The sequence below is a fragment of the Lissotriton vulgaris genome, chromosome 3_2 (assembly GCF_964263255.1).
Source record: "Lissotriton vulgaris chromosome 3_2, aLisVul1.2, whole genome shotgun sequence".
Taxonomy (NCBI): Eukaryota; Metazoa; Chordata; class Amphibia; order Caudata; family Salamandridae; genus Lissotriton; species Lissotriton vulgaris.
In genome coordinates this window covers 189167928-189186409 of record NC_141690.1, presented here as the reverse complement: position 1 = coordinate 189186409, position 18482 = coordinate 189167928, and the positions used below count along the sequence as shown (strand labels likewise).

The 18482-nt window shown below is 42.5% G+C and overlaps 1 protein-coding gene across 3 annotated transcripts in view; it reads right to left on the bottom strand.

The window, feature by feature from the left end:
* Positions 1 to 1850: 1850 nt before the first annotated feature.
* The window catches only part of ZFYVE28 (zinc finger FYVE-type containing 28), an 826377-nt gene continuing 809745 nt past the window's right edge, over positions 1851 to 18482 (bottom strand). For all 3 annotated transcript variants that reach the window (XM_086964197.1, XM_086964196.1, XM_086964198.1), the window contains one exon: positions 1851 to 4869. In XM_086964197.1, coding sequence (XP_086820323.1) covers positions 4738 to 4869 — 132 coding nt within the window. In that variant the 3' untranslated portion in view covers positions 1851 to 4737. The remainder of the gene's footprint in view (positions 4870 to 18482) is intronic.

Below are 18482 nucleotides of genomic sequence, written 5' to 3'. Positions count from 1 at the left end.
TACCTCAGGACCAGGCTCTTCGGATGACCTCGGAGCTGCTTGAACAACCCCCCCCCCGCGCCTCACCTACTTGAAACCCTCACGGGGGTAGCGCGTTCTATACATTCCTGATTGATTGACTAAATGTTTGTGGTACACTAGACAAATTCCTAAATATTTAGAACGGTTTCACTAAGCTAGAGTTTTAGAATTCTTTTTGCATATGATGATTTTACCCAAGAGGGTGGAAGTTGTACACATTATGCAGACAATTATGAATTTAGAAGTGCCCTTTTGAGGAGTGGATGTGGTTATATTCTTGAAGAAATGTTAAAGTGCTGCAAAAAAGCAGCACACACAAGTTAATCTGTTGTATATTCTCAAACATTTACAATGTCTTTCCCACACTTATCTGTAATTTTGAACTTTAAAATGAAAGGCACAGCAGCATATGCCTAAGTAATTGGGACAAATGCATGAAAATACTTATTTCGCTAAGGTGGTTGTGGGAAGGGAAGCGTTTACATGTTAGTGTTTTCTAAAAAATTTGTCTAGGAATTAGAAGAGTAATGTGAGCAGTCAGAGTTCTTAGCCATTTGTCAGCATGCACTACACATTCACATATTTCTGACCCTTTGAACCAGGACCGATTAATCCAAAGAAGGATAATGAAGTTGAAAAACAAACAGAGAAACGCAATCAGCCTGCTGTATACCTGTAGACGCGAGGGAAACCTAAATAGTTTTACTTTTCTTAAAAGAATCTAACAATTTGGGGTTCCCATAATTCTTGGACGTCTCTTTATCAAATCAGAACGCAGGGGTATGAGTGTTTAAAACAAATGTAATGAATAAGGAATAAGGAATAAAAACACCATAAACTTCTTATATATTCTATGCAGTTACTTCCAAATGATGGCCGATGTGATCATTGGAATATTCACAGATTTGAGGGGTCAATGAATGCATACAAGTTAAGAACAAAAAACAAAAGTTAAAAAAAAATCAGGGTGTATCTATCCAATTTATTTCAAAAGGAGCATCAGATATTTTGATTGCCGCCCCACTGCATCACATGAACCAACAAACTACAGATATCAATGGAGCGATCATGCCCAAGGAGAAGCAAACCCAGAAGCAAGTTGTACTATATTTGGAGATTATTGAGACATCCTTTAATTCTTCTAACTGAAAAATAATAAGTATAGACTATTTCCATCCATATGCTGTGGTGGACTACTTTCCAGTATAAAATCCAGATTTTCTAGGTTGGTGTGGAGACACATTCAGATTTCCTGTTACATTGCCCAATGTTGTTTGTTTAACAGTGTTTCTATGACATGTCAAAGCTTTAAACTGTATGCAGTACAACTAGTAACTATTGGCCTGAGCTGCTGCCTAGGCCCAATAAAAGCGGAGAGAGCTGTTAATGACTTATACAGCCAGGGGCAGAAGGTCCATAAATAATGCTATTAACCATAACCTACTGTGGGGAGATTGATCGAAACTAAAGAGTGAAAACAGAAAGACAAACAATGGAATGTGTTTGGACAAAGCCCTCTACCTCTCCATTCTCACCGGCTAATGAGGGCGATACTGGTTGTTTAAGGCACTTTACCGGAGTTACAGGAATGAGACACAAACGAGGGCCTAAAACAAGTTCATAATTAAACAAGGAGAGAAATAAAGACACACATCAGAATGTTGAATAAGGCTCTTACTGGACCTCAGCCACTTCATTGTCCTTAGTGGATCCACCAAGGTTCCAAATAAAAGAATATTTTGAAGTAAACTGTTGCTTAAAGCACACAAAGCCGCACACAGACATGAATCACAGCTGCAAATTAAAAGAAACTCAGCAAACTTAACATGTGGAAGTATAAAATCCTGACTTTTTTATTCTCATAAGTGATTACAAGAGGAAATGCATTTTAGTATTCTTTGTTTCATTGTGCTTTGAGTAAAAGAAGTGTATATACATAAGAAAATTACTGTACAGCATCTGAGATCCTTAAATATCATATTTATGGAAATGATTCTGAATTACAGCATTTACAAAATAAGAACAAGCTTTGAATAAATACAGTCCAGTCCATTAAATAGGATTCCAGTTTTTTCCACAGAAGGAGCAATTTGTGTGCATATTCACAGTTTAAGTTTATTGTTGTTCATCCTATAAAAGAAGCATTACATTTTTGTATTAAAAAATAAAATAATAAAAAAACTGCAATCATCATTGCAAGGTGAAGCCTGAGATTTAAGCCTGAATATAGTATTACTGCTCATTTCCACACCAGCTCCCTCGCTCAGCATCAGAGGGGCCAGCCCGTGCACAGCCAAATTGCAGTCCACCGACGACACTGCAAATGAAAGATTCTGTGATCAGAACCTGGTAGAAAAAAACTAACACATAAAAAAAAAACTGGAAGAAAAAACAACTAGATTAAGCATAATCACAGCAGGACCCCGCCTGTTTGCACAAGATGCAGCTTAATGAGCCCCAAATCACGGTCTGCCAAACCCCTCCCATATCTGTCGACACCGCCACACCTCAGGTCATCCACAGGAATGCCAGAGAGAACTTCTACCATGAAATGTGTAAAAACTCATTCACTTCTTCCTTGTCCCAACTTCTTTTTCATGGTATTATGTAAGAATCCATAACGGGATTCATAATGGCTTTGAGTCTTACTTGAAATACACAAAAATACAAATCTTATAAAGCACTTCTGACACTTGTTCCAGAAAAAATAAAGTCACTGAAGCCTGGACTTCTTTCCATAAAAGGAAAAACATACACTTATCTCTTAATGGAATGATTCAAATTAGAATTGATCCTACAGGTCACTGATGGACCAGTGATGATATTATTATCTTCACTGTTAGTACAACATTTGAACTCACGTTGAACCAAGATGTATTGTTGCTCAAACTATGTAAGTTGTCATCTGATCAGCAAACAGGCACTAGCGCCACAATGGCGTAGACATGCGGACCATTTGAATATTGACAGCACTGGAAGCATTGCCTATCCCACTTAGAATCAATCTATGCTATGGTGAAAACCAGAAAGAAAACAATTTTGTGGACTTTTTACCAGGGAGACAATTTGTAAAGACGTTTTAGCTCCGAGGAGCGTGTTTTCATTTTGAGATTGATAAAACAGGAAAAAGTAATCTGCGCTTTGGAAAAGAATCCAGGGCTATCCAGGGTGGTAACTGCGTACCTGGTAAAATACAATACCAGTACTTGCAACAATCCTCAGTTATTGAACAGGCAGAGTTCGGAAACCCGGAATGAGCAATAACACAGAAATACCACGTTGTTGCCCATTCTGATGTGCACACACGTATGAACGTTGTTCGCTCATACAAATTGTAGCATGTTTCACCTCACCAAGGTCGAACTGCAACAACTGGAAGCCCGATTCTAGCTCAAAAGCCTCTTTGCACCTGAATTAGAATTTCTGGGTTGTGGTCTGAAATGAGGGCCACATCCATCTATTTTCAGCTCACAGCTCTTAGGAATTGAACTAGGGTGCCACAGAATGTGTTAGGTCTATACGGAGGTCAGCCACAGGTGCATGTATGTCAATGGAGACTGAAAAGAACATGGAATGGGTCAAACACCCTTGTTTCCATCAGGACCACCAGCGAACCCATCAATGCGATTTGTGTCATGCGAAACCTAAATTACACATACAACACCATCTGGGTCAACAGCCTCCTAAGGGTTTTGGGATAATTGTATACTGTAGCAGTAAAATACTTTTAAAACTAAACAAACAGTTATCAAATAGATAAAGTACAACAGAAAATTTAAAGAGCTACTACAAAAAATTGAAATCTCTCAAAGTAGATTGTTTCAAAATCAACGGCAACACAATCTCCACCTCGGAATTATTTCCTTTGGGATCTTAGGCTCAGTTTGAGCATGACCGGCACTCGCCCACAGGCGTTCTTTCATTGCATGAAGCTTCTCGGGTTGGTGAAGATGAACGTGCAAAGTGCAAAAAAAACAAACACAGACTTTCTATAAATAAGCTTGCGAACCAACAGGCTTGATAAAGAACAAGTGCATTTTTAAAATGCATCGAAAGTTATTGCTGAGATTCAACAAAAGGCAACACAAAATATACAGCGCAGCGACTATTAGGTTCTGACTGGATATTGGCTTCTCCTGTCCGCCTCAGAGTCAGCTTTGCCTATATGATACCGAGCACAGGTTTGATAAATGTGACCTCCATGAATATGTATACGTTTGATCGTTTAGAATCAGGAATCAGCTAGAAGTTGTCTTAGGGTTGGTTGATGGAAGGAGAGGCTGCTGGTCGGAGTAACGTCGGTCGTATCAGTACGTGCCGAGTAACTCAAGATTGGTGTTTAATAGCTGTTAAGTACAATCAACAGGCGATCTGTTCTTCACGCTTAAAGTAAGGAACAATGCAGCAATGTAGAATTCTCCAAGCCCTATTTTCATCCTGATAATGCTACTGGTTCAGATAGCAGCATTATAATGGTGCAGGTAGAATATTTTTATGGAAGACTCTTGCAGCTCCCACAGCCACAGATTTGGGTACTTCCTGGTAGCAGCTTGATAGAATGCAATTAAAACTGTCCATATAAATACATATTTGAGATGGATGTGCAAAGCCCACATGCCCCTCTTGAAGGAACTTCCTTCAAGCAAATTCTTGGCTTGAGTTGATGCTGTGCAAGCCCCTCGCAGACTTCCTTGAGTCCATCACAGATTCAATGTGTCAGATACCAGCTCTGTCACTGTAGAAGGGAGTGACGTGGAATATGTAACAGTGCGTGCAGACACGGACCGGTTTCATCTGGCCGTAGCGAGGTAAAGGAGCAGAGTGTGAGGAGCAGCGGGAGCAGAAAATCTACAAAAAAGCACACAAAGAGATATTCATTTTAACAGGTTAATTTTCTACTTATTAGCAAATGAAATCATCCAGCTATAAAAACAAAAAACAATGTAAACAATTTAATGGTAATTCAGTAAATTGGGCAACATGGCAGGAAAAAGTAAGGGCCTACTTTGGAGCACGATTATAATGTAGAATCTGTCCAAATAAAATGCACATTCACGGTTCACGATTGAATCAACTGGTCCTATGTAGAGCTCATCCAATAGCCCCTGGCGGAGACCCCACCAGCTCTGTCACCAGTCCGCTATGGTGCAGTGGTTGCACTGCCAAAGATGGTGTCTGAAGACCTGACCAGTACCAAAGGGCTGGACTTGCATGGTAAGAGCTGGTCGTATTAACCTGCTATGGCGATGGCCCCACAGCATATTAAGGCAACCAAATATGTGGGTAGCATGTTTGTGTGAGTGAGGAGGGAGTTACATTTGCACTGTTCATTTTACATACAGAACTTCCACCAGCACACAGGGATTTGAGAAAATTCAGCGGAGAATTTCCGCTAAAATATCTCAAGTGGTGGAGACAGTCACTTTGATAAACAATTCTTGGCATCCCTTGAGAAAACTCAATGTGGTTGATTATCCACCGCCTGTATGGCAGAAGACATAGGTCTGCTGCACAAGCAAAACTTTATATCAGCCACCAAAGTCCCCAAAAGGTAAGTGGGGAAGGCAGCAGGAAAGCAAGAAAACCGCAGGGACATAAGAAAAGAGGGCAAACGTGGTAGAAAATAAAAAAGGGGCTCTGGAAGGACACAACAAAGTAAGGTAAGTATTTAGGTCAAAATTAAAAGTATAAAGACACTATATGTCAGGATAAGAAGAAAACAGATTACAACAGTTTAAAAAAAGAAGACAAGCATGTTAGAACCACACAAGTAAAATATGACTAAATATTGAGATCTGTTCACTCTAATACTCCTGTTCTTGGGAGCAACTCAGCACGTGTTGACTTTTTCTAAACATCGTGAAGCTGTGTCTTTTATGCTACATGCCGTTACACCTCATTTTAAGTACTAGCTTCTGTGGTCCATTATAAATTTCCATAATCGACAAGTGTGTCGGTGCCAGTGTACGTGCCCTTCAAAAGAAGGTGAGGGCTCTTAATCGGAGGAGGCAATTCAGTTCTCCACTCTCCTACCTGATAATCTAGAAGAGGTTTTGATTATTTCGAACTTATCTATCTCTATTAGAAATTCTAATAATTGTTTATACCACTGACAGATACCCAACAGCCTTGAGTGCAAGGTGTATATCGATGGGTGTCCTTCCTTTTTCAAGTATTATTTGCTCAGCACCCTTCTGCCTGCAAGTAGCAAGTCAACGATACCCTCTAAACTATCACTTTGTGTGTAAGCTTTAATAATTCATCATGTCTCTCATTATGACTTACTCTATTTTGCTCATTTTTGCAAGCCCGTTATTTTCCTTATGGCACTTAGGCTCTAGTTTTGATATGGCTAATTTTGGCGATGGCCACCAACAAGGAATCATCCGTGATATACTGCTTTACCTTCAATAGAACACTAGGTGTATCTTGGGTAGTCAATGGGCCTGAAATGCCATCCATATATTATTTTATAGTCGGAGGAGTCCTTATTCTGCACACATCTCGATGGTCCGGCTATTTCTCAAGTGTTGCCAATATTCCTAGCGTCGTTGCTTGCCTTTTTCTTTTCCATACAATATCATGCAGCTCTATGCTTGGGCACTAAAACCATGTACGCGTCCTTCTCATATATCAGTTTCACTGCTATTTCAGTAAACAAGGCAAAGGAAGCCATCGTACTCCCCATCTCTGCTTTCTTGGTATCCACAGGGCTGCCCCAGTAGGTATGTTGGGTTAGTTGTAGGGATTCCTCTTCACTGTTTTATCTATTAATGTTGTTTAATGTGTGCTTTCATATTCTGTGCTTCGATATGATCCTTGCTAACTTCACGTTTGCAATTATGATAAAAAATAATTACGTCTTGAAATTAGTTTCTCTTTTGTTGTGTGCTTGCTAATAGTGAGAAATGCAAAAACAACAGTTGATGGACAGAATGCAGAACAATGTCATACATTCACCCCAGTACAGAGATCTGGGCCTAAATTCTTCGTGTTTTGCTCACCATGCCATTCCAGTTTGAACCCAGCCATATGCAAATCAGTCTTGACCCTGTGCCCCATGGGAACAGTCCAGCCCGAACTGCCAAGCCAAGTCTTCCCTGGACTGGAAACAAGCATTCAAGGACCGGTTTTGGGCTTTTAGCCCTCATCAGTCTGGATAGCTTAATTCCAGTGGCATGGCGAGCACGGGAGAGGCAGTGTTTTTGGTCTACTATGGAAAAGGATTTATATAATCAGTCTACTGAATGTACGTCTTTCCCTACATCCAACAGTCCCAAGTGTCAAAGCGTTTGAAGAACAGTTCAGAAGCAGAACTCACCCCTCCAAAAACGTCTAAATCCTTGCCCGTAACTAGACTGAGGCCTCCCTCTATGACCAGCTACCATTCTGTATAGCATATTCTTCTGAGAAATTATTTCAGAAAGTGATCTTGTTATGCGGTGAGTAAGTATATTAGAGAGGCAGTTACTTCCGCTTCCACAAGATTTACCCTTGACCAAAGCATATCTTCATCTTTTCCTTCTACATTAAGACTTTTTGATTGTATAAATACAAAAGTCACACTTGTTTACATTCATTTTTAGTAGGCAGTACTGTTATGTGTAAGTCCTTCTTTCCAATATTTTATGATCTTTCTTGACAGGTTTGCCTCTTGAAAGGACACCGTGCTAAAGCCTTTTTAAATGGTAGCAGTGAATTATTTAGCCAAGTACTTTGGCATCATGTGTGTCTGTTTTGTTCAGGTGGGTTTAGTTTGGTTTACTTCGGCCTACTTTCCATTAGCAACTGCCTAATATATTTTTGTCTGGTCATTCCTGGACTAGCGGTTTACCCTCATATTGTGATATCCCCTTTCCTTTGGATACAACCTCTCATACCACTGTAGCTAAAGGATGAGCCATCATCCCCCTTGGCATTCTCCCCTGACAACCACCAGCACTAACCAACCACTTAAATAAACTATCTATCCTTGGAATGCTTATCTTCTCAATGTTTCGCCTATTATTTTGAGGGGATGCTTCTTCATGTGAAGTTCTCATCGGTTTGCCATTACTTCCTGCCGATTCATTTGGCTTTCTCCTTTGAAGACAGAGCCTCATTATTCCTCAATTCCTTTTGATGCATCTTTAGGACATTGCCTGCCCATGCTTTTAAAGGGACGAATCCCTGAAGTCTGTTCACAGAATAGGGTAAGTGAAACTCCTGTAACGATGGAAAACAATTTGCAATCCTTTCGGGCCTTTGAAATTGAATTGTCCGGACTGAATGAACTGCAAACCCCCAATCTATGGTATAATTATGAGACCTCTAACAGGGCCGTGTTTCTATATTCTGCTTGCTATGGTCAGTGCTCAACTACGCTCTGCAATCAGAATGTGCTAAAATAACATATACACAATAAATAGATTTCCTTTGCTCATTTTCCAGTGTTTCTTGTACATCATGATGTGTTATTCAGAGTTCCAATTTTTAGTACCATGACCCCCTCCTTGCATTGTTGATGATCATGTGATTACTTAGCCATATTTTCCTAAGTATGGGTGTGTGACCTTCAACTTAGATGATTATTTAGGTTGTCCATGATGGGTTTCACAAATTCTGCTTTGTAGAGAGTGCCGTACAAGATGTCCTGCAAAATAATCGGCTTGCTTAGACAAAAGTGCAGGCGACCCTTTCTCCCGGTGTTGCATATTATTTGATTTTTTCAGCCGAGACCATTGCATTTTCACCACAATGTATCCGGCAACCTACTCTGTGATCTCGATCAGTTAGGATGAGTGAATCATTGTCACAATCCTGGCAATAAACAATTTGGAGGCACCATCTGCGGCCTCACTGGGAATTTATCACCTCAATCAATTCTGGACTGTCCTCTTATCCTTTCAACTCCAGATGTTTGGGTCTGCTTCCTCTTCATGTGGTGTAACTGTCCTGTGATCACATGCTACAATGATGTTGTGTCCCTTACGGTGGTGCTCGTCCTTCCCTCCTTCTCTTGTGGGGGTATTTGTATCCCCTAAGACTTTTTCTTTTGGGTGTGCTTGTGGACTTCATGGCCAAGAGGGCCTACCAGTTCAGGCTTTTGTGAGGACCCCTTTTCCTTTAAGTTGGCACTTCTGGTTTTGACCTTGTTAACAGTACATCACTGTAGCTTAATTCATCTTACTTTACTAATGTTATCCTCTAATGTACTTCCTCGTGGAAACTCTAAGAGTTGTGCAATGTTGCTCTTGAAGGGTTTGGGACAGGATCACTCTCTTTCGTCTTAGTACCTTCCAGTGATTGGTCTTGGCCTGTGCTCTGCTTTTTGCTCTATAGTTCCTCCCAAACCTGTAATATGGCTCCGAACTTGATGCGTGCACTGGTAAACCTCTCTTAAAGGTGTATACAGAGGCGCTACAGCATGCCTCATTTCTCCCGAGAGTTGCATGTGTTCAAATAACAAAACTCACTAAAATATAAAAAACATTAACAATAACTTTGCTTTTTAGGGCTCGCCTGCTGATGTGCTTGCGCATAGCTGGCGAAGCTCAATAGTGGCTTATCCAGAGTTTAACCACTGGCGATTCCATGCAGTGCAGGTGCTTTTTAGGTCATTGCGCAAGCGCAAGCCCTAAAAAGCACGTGCACAATGCCACCAGCCGCCTGCCTGCCTGTCTCGCATTACCACATCAAAGGCAGCCCAGCCTCCCTCCCACAAGCTTCTCAGCATGCGCTCTGCATTTCTCCTCCCAGCGCCGGCCGTACTTTCAGTTTCACGGCCGCCAGGCCGTGTCTCCTTTTATGCTCCCATCGAAAATATCCAAACGTTAACATGAATAGAGAGTTTGAAATGTCCAAGTCTACTCACAGGGGCTTCGCCAGTTCACCCCCAAGAGTCTTGATTTAGTCGAATTTAATAACATTTATTTTTTTAGTTTCAGCGCATTTTCACACGCGCATTCGCATTCCTGGTTTTCCTTTCATTGTGCCTGTGCTTGACAATGTTAGCAGCAGACCGTGGACTGCTCGCACCCACCCTCTTGTATTATTCCAGAGCTCCTAGCAGATGAGGACAGCAAATGCCTCTTAATGTGTTTTACATCAAAGGCTGACGGGAGTTCGGACAGTCCGCATGTCCGTCTTGTTCGGTTTCTTATTTCACGCGGCCGTCTTTCCAGGGCAGAAGACGCTGCCTCAGAGCCCCATCCAGGGCTGCAGCTGCTCGGCATGGTGTGCCCGTACAGACTCAACCCACCATACCCGAGCTCTGGCTTTTCAAGCTACTTTGGAGGAGGAACTCGCTTCTTGGTCTCCCTCTCCCCATCTCCCCCTCTGCCTGCTCTCCTCTCTCTCTCCCTCCCTCTCTCCCTCCCCTCTCTCTCCCCTCCGTCCTTCGCTCTTGTCCTCCCCCTCTCTTCTTCCCCTCCCTCTCTCCCTCTACCCTCCCTCCTTTTCCCTCTCTCCCTTTCCCTCACTTCCCTCTGCCTCTCTTCCCTCTTCTCTCTCCTCGTCTCCGTCTCTCTCTCCTCTCTCCCCCATCTCTCTCTCCTCTCTCCCCCTTTCTCTCGTCTCTCCATCTCTTTACCCTCTCCCTCTCCCTGCTCTCCTTTTTCTCCCTTTGCCCATTTCCCCCTCTACCTGCTCTCCTCTCTCTCTCCCATCCGTCCTTCGCTCTCATCCTCCTCCTCTCTTCTTCCCCTCCCTCTCTACCTCTACTCTCTCTCCTTTTCCCTCTCTTCCTTTCCCTCACGTCCCTCTCTCCCTTTCCCTCTCTTCCCTCTCCTCTCTCCCCGTCTCTTTCCCCCTCTCTCCATCTCTTGACCCTCTCCCTCCTCTTTTTTCCCTCTTCCCATCTCCCACTCAGTATCACCACAGCATAACTCCGCACCACCACAGCATCACTCAGCGCCACCACAGCATCACTCAGCGCCACCACAGCATCACTCAGCGCCACCACAGCACCACTGAGCGCAACCACAGCACCACTCAGCGCAACCACAGCATCACTCAGCGCAACCACAGCATCACTCAGCGCAACCACAGCATCACTCAGCACCACCACAGCATCACTCAGCACCACCACAGCATCACTGGTTCAAATATGTTCTTTCAATGTTTCAAGCTGTTTTCAAACTTTCAAGCTTCATTACAAATCACAAAAAGATGTTAATATTTCACTTCTGTTCTTGGATTTTCGTCACAATAAAAAACAGTTAAGATAATCTTCCCAAAAGTTATTTACAAAAGTTTAAGCTATTGCCATTACAAATTAAATAAATTATTTAAGTATTAATTATTTAAAAAAATGAAAAGCAATTGTTATTTGTAATATAAATACATCCAAGTCCCGTAAATATAAAACATGTTGCATTACAAATGCTATAGGTGTCACATTTGCGAAAGTTATAACTATTGGCATTGTAAATGACAAAGCTATTAATTTAGCTATTTTAAAAAATAATACAAATTTCATTCATAAGACCAATAGCTCAAACTTTCCTAATGCGAGACCTATTGCATTTCCAATGCTTATTTATATTTTCTATTATTTTGAGCAAAACATACTTTTATAAATCTCGAACTCCCGGCTCCATATTTTATTGTTATTATACTTGGTGTCTAATAAATAGTTTCTCTTACATCCGGTTACATAGCCAACAAACTGCCAGAGTGCAGAAACTCACACTCTTTTCTCTCTATCTTTACTTGCAGAGGGCTATGGAGAATTACCCCTATTGCCTCATACTTTTCTTTGTCCATCTTCCAAGCTATATACAGCCTTTCATATATTTTCATTTCTAACTTATTAACATTGAAGACACTTTGTTGTTGTTTTCAATTACATTTGCGAGTTACCATTTTTCTACTTTAAAGAAATTTTATCAAATTTAAGCAAGCGGTGCAATGTTTGCATTTTTTCTTTATTGAAAGTTAAAATAATATAAATTAGGAAACTGCGTAGTCCAACAGGAAATTTAGTTTTAGGAAAAATGTTATGCCATTTAATGTACTGGTAAAATGTGTCTCACGTGTGGGGGAAAGGCACAAGTATGGAAAAACAAGGTTATTGTAAAAGAAGTTTTTGGAAAAAAAAAATTTGCAAGATATTTAGTTTTTTTGATTTTTTTTGTTCAATGCTACCCTCTTGAGGCTTCAGGGTCAGCTAATTAATCAGTCTTGTCGCTTTGGGCAAAAACAAAACCTTCTAGCTCGGATTGTTCATATTTCAGCTTCCTCACTCCCAGGTTATGGAATAGTCTCTCGCTAGATCTTTGCCTCTCCACTTTCTGCCCTCTTCCAGTAGTCTAATGCTGGATGTCTCATCGCCTTTAAATAAAAACAAATTCATTCTTTCATACATTCACCTTCAATGGGAGGCACAGGAAGCCTGAAGCCTCTTCTGGTTTACGGCCTAATCCCATGTCGGTGTGCCCTCCACAGTGGTCACTCCACATCCAGTTTATTTTCCCATGAATATGCCTCTTTTTCCCGCATGTTGTTGCAACGCAGTCGTTACAATGACCCGTTGTAACAACGCATACCATTACCCCGCAATTCGTAACAAAGCCTTGCTGAGGGGGGGCGCTGGATGTTGGAATAGTATTATTTACTATTCCAACTTCAGTCAGTGCAGACAGTAGGGAAGTTGTTGGATTTTAAATACAACACCTTCTCCCCCCTCCGCAAGTCGTTGTAATGACCGCCTTGTAACAACATGCGGGGTCACAGTTTCGTGGTCATGGTTGTTTACCTTTTCCCATTATCTATACCTTTCAGATAGACAAGCAACTCAAGGTGTGAGGGTCCTACACTATGTCCCATCTTTCTTTTATTTCCATTTCTTAAAAAATTGTGCAGTTATACTGGTCCAAATCTAGCTCCAATGTTTTATAAATGTTGTTTTATTTAGCTCACCTCATTTTGATGTTGGACAGCTGAGACCATTTTCAGACCTCCAGTAACTCACACGGGTCATGTTATTTCATTGGAGGCCCATGACTATGCACCACAATGCCTTTTGTAAAGAAAACGAATTCCCAGCACTTTAAGGCCCTTATGAAACAACAACATGGTTTTCTTAACTAAAAGTAAATAATACCTTAAGATTCAATGCCCATGTCTTTTTCATCTGAATGTATGCAAAATTATTTCCCTATGTTTTATAAGCCTACGCCCAGCACCACATGCAGTTCGCTGGGACTGGTCCTCCAAAGAGTTTAGACCCTTTCGGACCAGGCTCTTTTGCTCAAGGCTTCCGCCTCGCTCCCTCTGCTCTATCTCCTCGTCTACTCTCTCAGCCACTTTTTCTGATACGCTCTTTTTCTCTCTCCTTCTAATCAGATCTGTCACTATTTTCATTTCAATCCTCTTTCACTCTTCGATTCTGGTCCCTGGCCCCTCCGAGCTTCTTTTCACTCTTGCCTCTCACCCATTTTTTGTTCCCATTCACTTTACCTTTCTGAGATACAGCTCCTTTACCAGTTTTTGAGCCTATTCTGTTCTCCTGCAGGTCCCCTCCTATGCATTTTCCACCTCTCCCTGCTCCTTCTGTTGCGTAACCTTCTCGAGGTCTAGCCTTCCCGCCTACAGCCCCTAGTGCTCCTCTCCCCTCCCAGGACCTTCTTAATTGTGGCTGCCGTCTGTGCCAATCAGTGCCTGGGCTGTGCCCAGCACCAGGAACCCTCCTCGTCCATCGCACCCCCACCTTCTCAGCAATACTTCGCAGCCTACCCCCACCCACTGCTGCAGCCGGGCTGTACCACACACCAGGGTGGAAGCCTTCACTTTAACCCACTACCGTTTCTCCTGCAGCCGCTGACCTACAGACCCCACGCAAACATCTGTAATGCCAACACCCACACCCAACACCAAACTCACACAATACTCACTCGCACGCATGCTACTCAACACCCGATCACTCAGCAAAAACGCAAATGAAATAAGGGACCTAGTAAGCAGAAATTCACAGGACCTCCTCTTCATCATGGAAACCTGACTCAACTCTTCATCACCACCCAACATCGCCACAGCAATCCCAGCAGGCTACAAGATCGCACTACATGATCGCATTCACAAGCTAGGAGGAGGACTCACAATCCTCTTCAAGGAATCCATCAAATGCAACATTTACAGAGAATGCCACCCAATTCAACAAACATCTGCACTTTAAGCGGAAAATATCAGAAAACTTCACCCTGCATGGAATTCTTCCCTACCGACCATGCGGACCGCGAGCCACCTACACCTGCCTGCAGAGTTTACATATTCCACCTGCAAGACAGAACCAAACAATGCTCCACAGCACTCCTTGAAAGCCAACCTACCCATCACCAAATAAGTCAACCACCTGACCAAATGGACACCCCTTACTAGAGACTCAACAGTGACAATCATACAGACCATAAACACAGGCACCTCTACAACCAGTGCATGTCACCAATCAGCATCACCCTCACCCACATCATCAACACCTCCATCACGTCTGCCACCTTCCCGGATGACTGGAAACATGCCTACGTCAACGCCTTCCTCAAAAAATCCTCAGCCAACCCGAACCGTCTGTGCAACTTCCATCTAATCTCCCTGCTCCTCTACCCAGCCAAAGTGTTTGAGAAGGCCATCAAAAAGCAACACTCAACTCATCTCGAATTTCACCACCAGCTAGACAACACCCACTCTGGATTCAAAACCACAGCACCAAAACGGCACTCAATGAGGCCTCTGACAAAATCAGAGGCATCCTGGACCACGGAGAAACAGCGGCCCTCATCCAGCACGATCTGATCCGGGCCTTCAACACCATCTCTCGCAACACTCTCATCAGAAGACTCCACAACATCAGCATCCAAGTATCCACACCCAACTGGAACTGCTCTTTCCTCACAGGAAAAACCCAAAGGGTCAAAGTGCCACAGTTCACATTGGAGGCCAAGGACCTGACCGGCGGAGTCCCCAAGGGATTGTCCCTCAGTTCCACCCTGTTCAACATCTACATGGCCAACATCATCCGATCCCAAGGCATCACCATCTTCTCGTACGCTGACAACACCCAACTCATCCTTGTTGGACAAGGCAACCACCACCAGAACCAACTTCACCAACTGCATGACCATGACAGCAGACTAGATGATAGTCAACTGCTTGAAGCTCAATTCAGACAAGATGGAAGTACTAGTCTTCAGAAACAAGACCTCCCCATGGAACTCAATGTGGTGGCCAACTGAAGCTACGACTAACACCCACTAGGGATAATTCTAGGTGACAAGCTAACGCAGTAGGCACCTCCTGAATACAAAGAAAGATCATCAAGTGGCTGCTACAGAACATCAGATGGACCATCACGCAAACACTCATCAAAAGCAGGTTCGAATACAGCAGCGCACTTTATGCTGGAATCTCCAAGCAACTCCTACAAAGACTTCAGACAATCCAGAACATCACTGCATGATTCATTCTGAAACTCACACACCGCACCCACATCGCATCGCACCGCACCACACCTCGAGAAGCCCCACTGGCTCCTCATTCACAAGCGCAGCCAATTCCAACAGTTCACACACAGATACATAGCCTTAAACAACATTGTCCTGATCACCTGAAGAGCTCCAAACACTTTCACCAGCCTGCTAGACACCTACACTCTGCCTCAATGTCTTCCCTACACACCCCTCAAATTCACAAAAGCAGAGCAGGAGGTCGCTCATTCTCGTACATCGCACCCAAAACAGGGAACAGCCTCCCTCAACACATCAGGGCCTCCTCATTTCTTGAGTTCCACAAGTGGCTTAAAAATTGCCTCGTCAAATAATTCTGTGGGGGACCACATGCCCACACACCTACTCAAGAGCCTGAAACCCTAACGGATGATGGGGGCGCTCTATAAATCTACATAACAGTGACTCTGGAACAAAGAGTGCGGGTTGGTGCTACAGCACCCCAATAAAACTTGAGAGATTAGATAGAAAAAGACAATAAAGGAGCCCTTCAACTGTATTTATTCTGGTAGCACTTTTAGTGTGTTCAAAGTCTATGGCCCACATGCATCAAAGCAAAAACCGGTCGCAAACGGGCAGATTCTGAGAATCTGCCCCTTTGCAACCGGTATTTTTGCATTTGGGATGCATCATCCCAAATGCAAAAATCGCAATTTAACGAATCTCTAAATTGAGATTCCTTAAATTGCGATTGCATTTAAGGAATCCCAAATTGAGATTCCTTAAATGCAATGCATCAAAGTCAGAAAATTAGCGATTTCGCTTATAGGAGTAGCAAATTACCATGAAGTTCAACTTCATGGTAATTTGCAAAAACTTAGAAAAATGCACTTTTGTGCATTTTTCAAAGTTTAATGTTGCGCACACACATGCCCCAAGGGCATATGTGTGCGCAACATATGTGCACAGATCAATTTCCAGGGTGCAACAGGGTGTTCTTTGGACACCCCTGCACCCTTGAAATTGCATTCTCAATTTGCGAATCACTAATTGCGATTCGCAAATTGAGAATGTCTTCCTATTCATTCAGGCCCATAGGACTGAATGGGGAGGTATTCCTTAATTGCGACCCGCAATTTGCGAGTCGCAATTAAGGAATATTAAGAAATCGCAATTTTTTTTGCGATTTCTTCATTCATAACCATTTGCAGTTCTTTATTAGTGAATCCTTATTTTTCGCTAATAAGGAATCGTTAAAGCATGTGGGCCTATATACCCTGAATGCCTTTAGTGAGGTAACCTTATTTTCTAGCACTGCCACTCTAAAAAATCGTTACAGCACCACTGGTTACAAGTCATTATCCAAGTTTCAACCAAAAGAGAATTCTAACACCTGAGAGCCATGCTGTAATAAGCTGCTTATTTAAATGTACTGTCATTTTTGCCTGGCTAATAAGCACTTATTCAGTCAGCTCAGCGGGATATTCTTATATCTTTCTTGGGTTACTGGAAACTTCTTGGATACTGCACTGCTTTCTGCTGGACCCTATGTACCCCTCTCTACATCATTATGCTAGTGGTACCATTCTCTGATAGTGCCCTCAATCCGCAATTAAAAGTCTCCCCTACTATAAAGGGCCTACAAATGCCACAGGTAATTCAAGTGTTACTTCCTTTGATAGCAGTACTGCAAACACTGAAAAGAGCTACTATTTTTTCCCTTGCTACAGCTACAGGCCTACTGAAGAGAGTAGTTACTGGAACTACAGGTGTTTGTAGTGGACAATAAACTACATATTCCCTAGAATGCTGGATTAAGACTGTTCGTTTCAATCATCGAGGATTTGAGATTGCTGTTAGATGGAACAGTAATGAAAATCATCAGAGTGAAAAAAATCATAATATTGGCGCTAGAACCTTCAGCTGGATACACAATTTTCACTCAAATAAATATTACACGGATCCGTTTGTAAAATTCAGAAATCCCCAGGCCAAATATACATCACTGGTTCACTGCAAGATTACTTAACTGCCAAGCGTTCCAGGGAAAATTTCAACCAGTTGGACTAAAGAAAACCTAAAACAAAGCAAATATGGGAATAATTCCTCTAGAGATGTTAATCTTTTTGACCACCACCCATAAGACATTGCCACATCCCAGCAGCCAGATACTGAAGAGTCCCATCAACCTATTACACCAATTGCATATTAGTACTGGCCACATTTTTTTTTCTTTTTTTACGTAATAAATCCCTAAAAAGCATTTTCAAATTATTTTGGGTTACTACCCGTGAAACATTTTTGGTACTATCAATTTTTTAATGGCCCAGTACATAGTGTTGAAGAACGAGTTACTTACCTTCGGTAACATTCTTTCTAGCCGCAGAGTCCCAACACCTTTTGAATATTCTCAAGGCGTCAGACTGGATCTGGAAACTTTTCAGCAGTACCTTGGTGCACCATTAGGTGGGATCATGTGGCTACGCACGGACGCCGTTCCGCTTTGGTAATGCTGTGAGAGGCGCATATAGGTGCCGCTCCTGTGTGCTGATATCAGTTGCTTTCAAGGCTGTCTGTGCCCCTGGAGTTCCAAGAGGAGTTGGTGATGATCTGTGTGCAGATTCCTAGTCTTGGGATCTTATTAATGGATTCAGTCCATTATCAAACCAAGGAGGAATCTGCGTCTAGGTAAGAGTCTCTGCCAGAAAGAGCTTTACCGAAGGTAATTGACTTGTTCTTCTGATAGAGACTTCTAGCTGCCGCCTCCTCACCTTTTGAATAGATACCAAAGCAGTAGCTATTTGTAAGTGTATCTGTGAATGCACTCAAATTAGAAAGTCCTGCAGTACCGAGCAGGTAAAATGCTGCTCTCGGTGAGCCTGGCCTTCCAGACAATAGTGCTTTGTGAACGTATGGAAGCATGCCCAAGTAGCTGCCTGATATATGTCCAAATAAGGACTCTGCGTGCTAACACTGTGGTAACAGCTGTGGGCCTGGTAGAATGAGCGTGCAGTCTTTCCAGTAGCTGCTTTTCAGCTAATG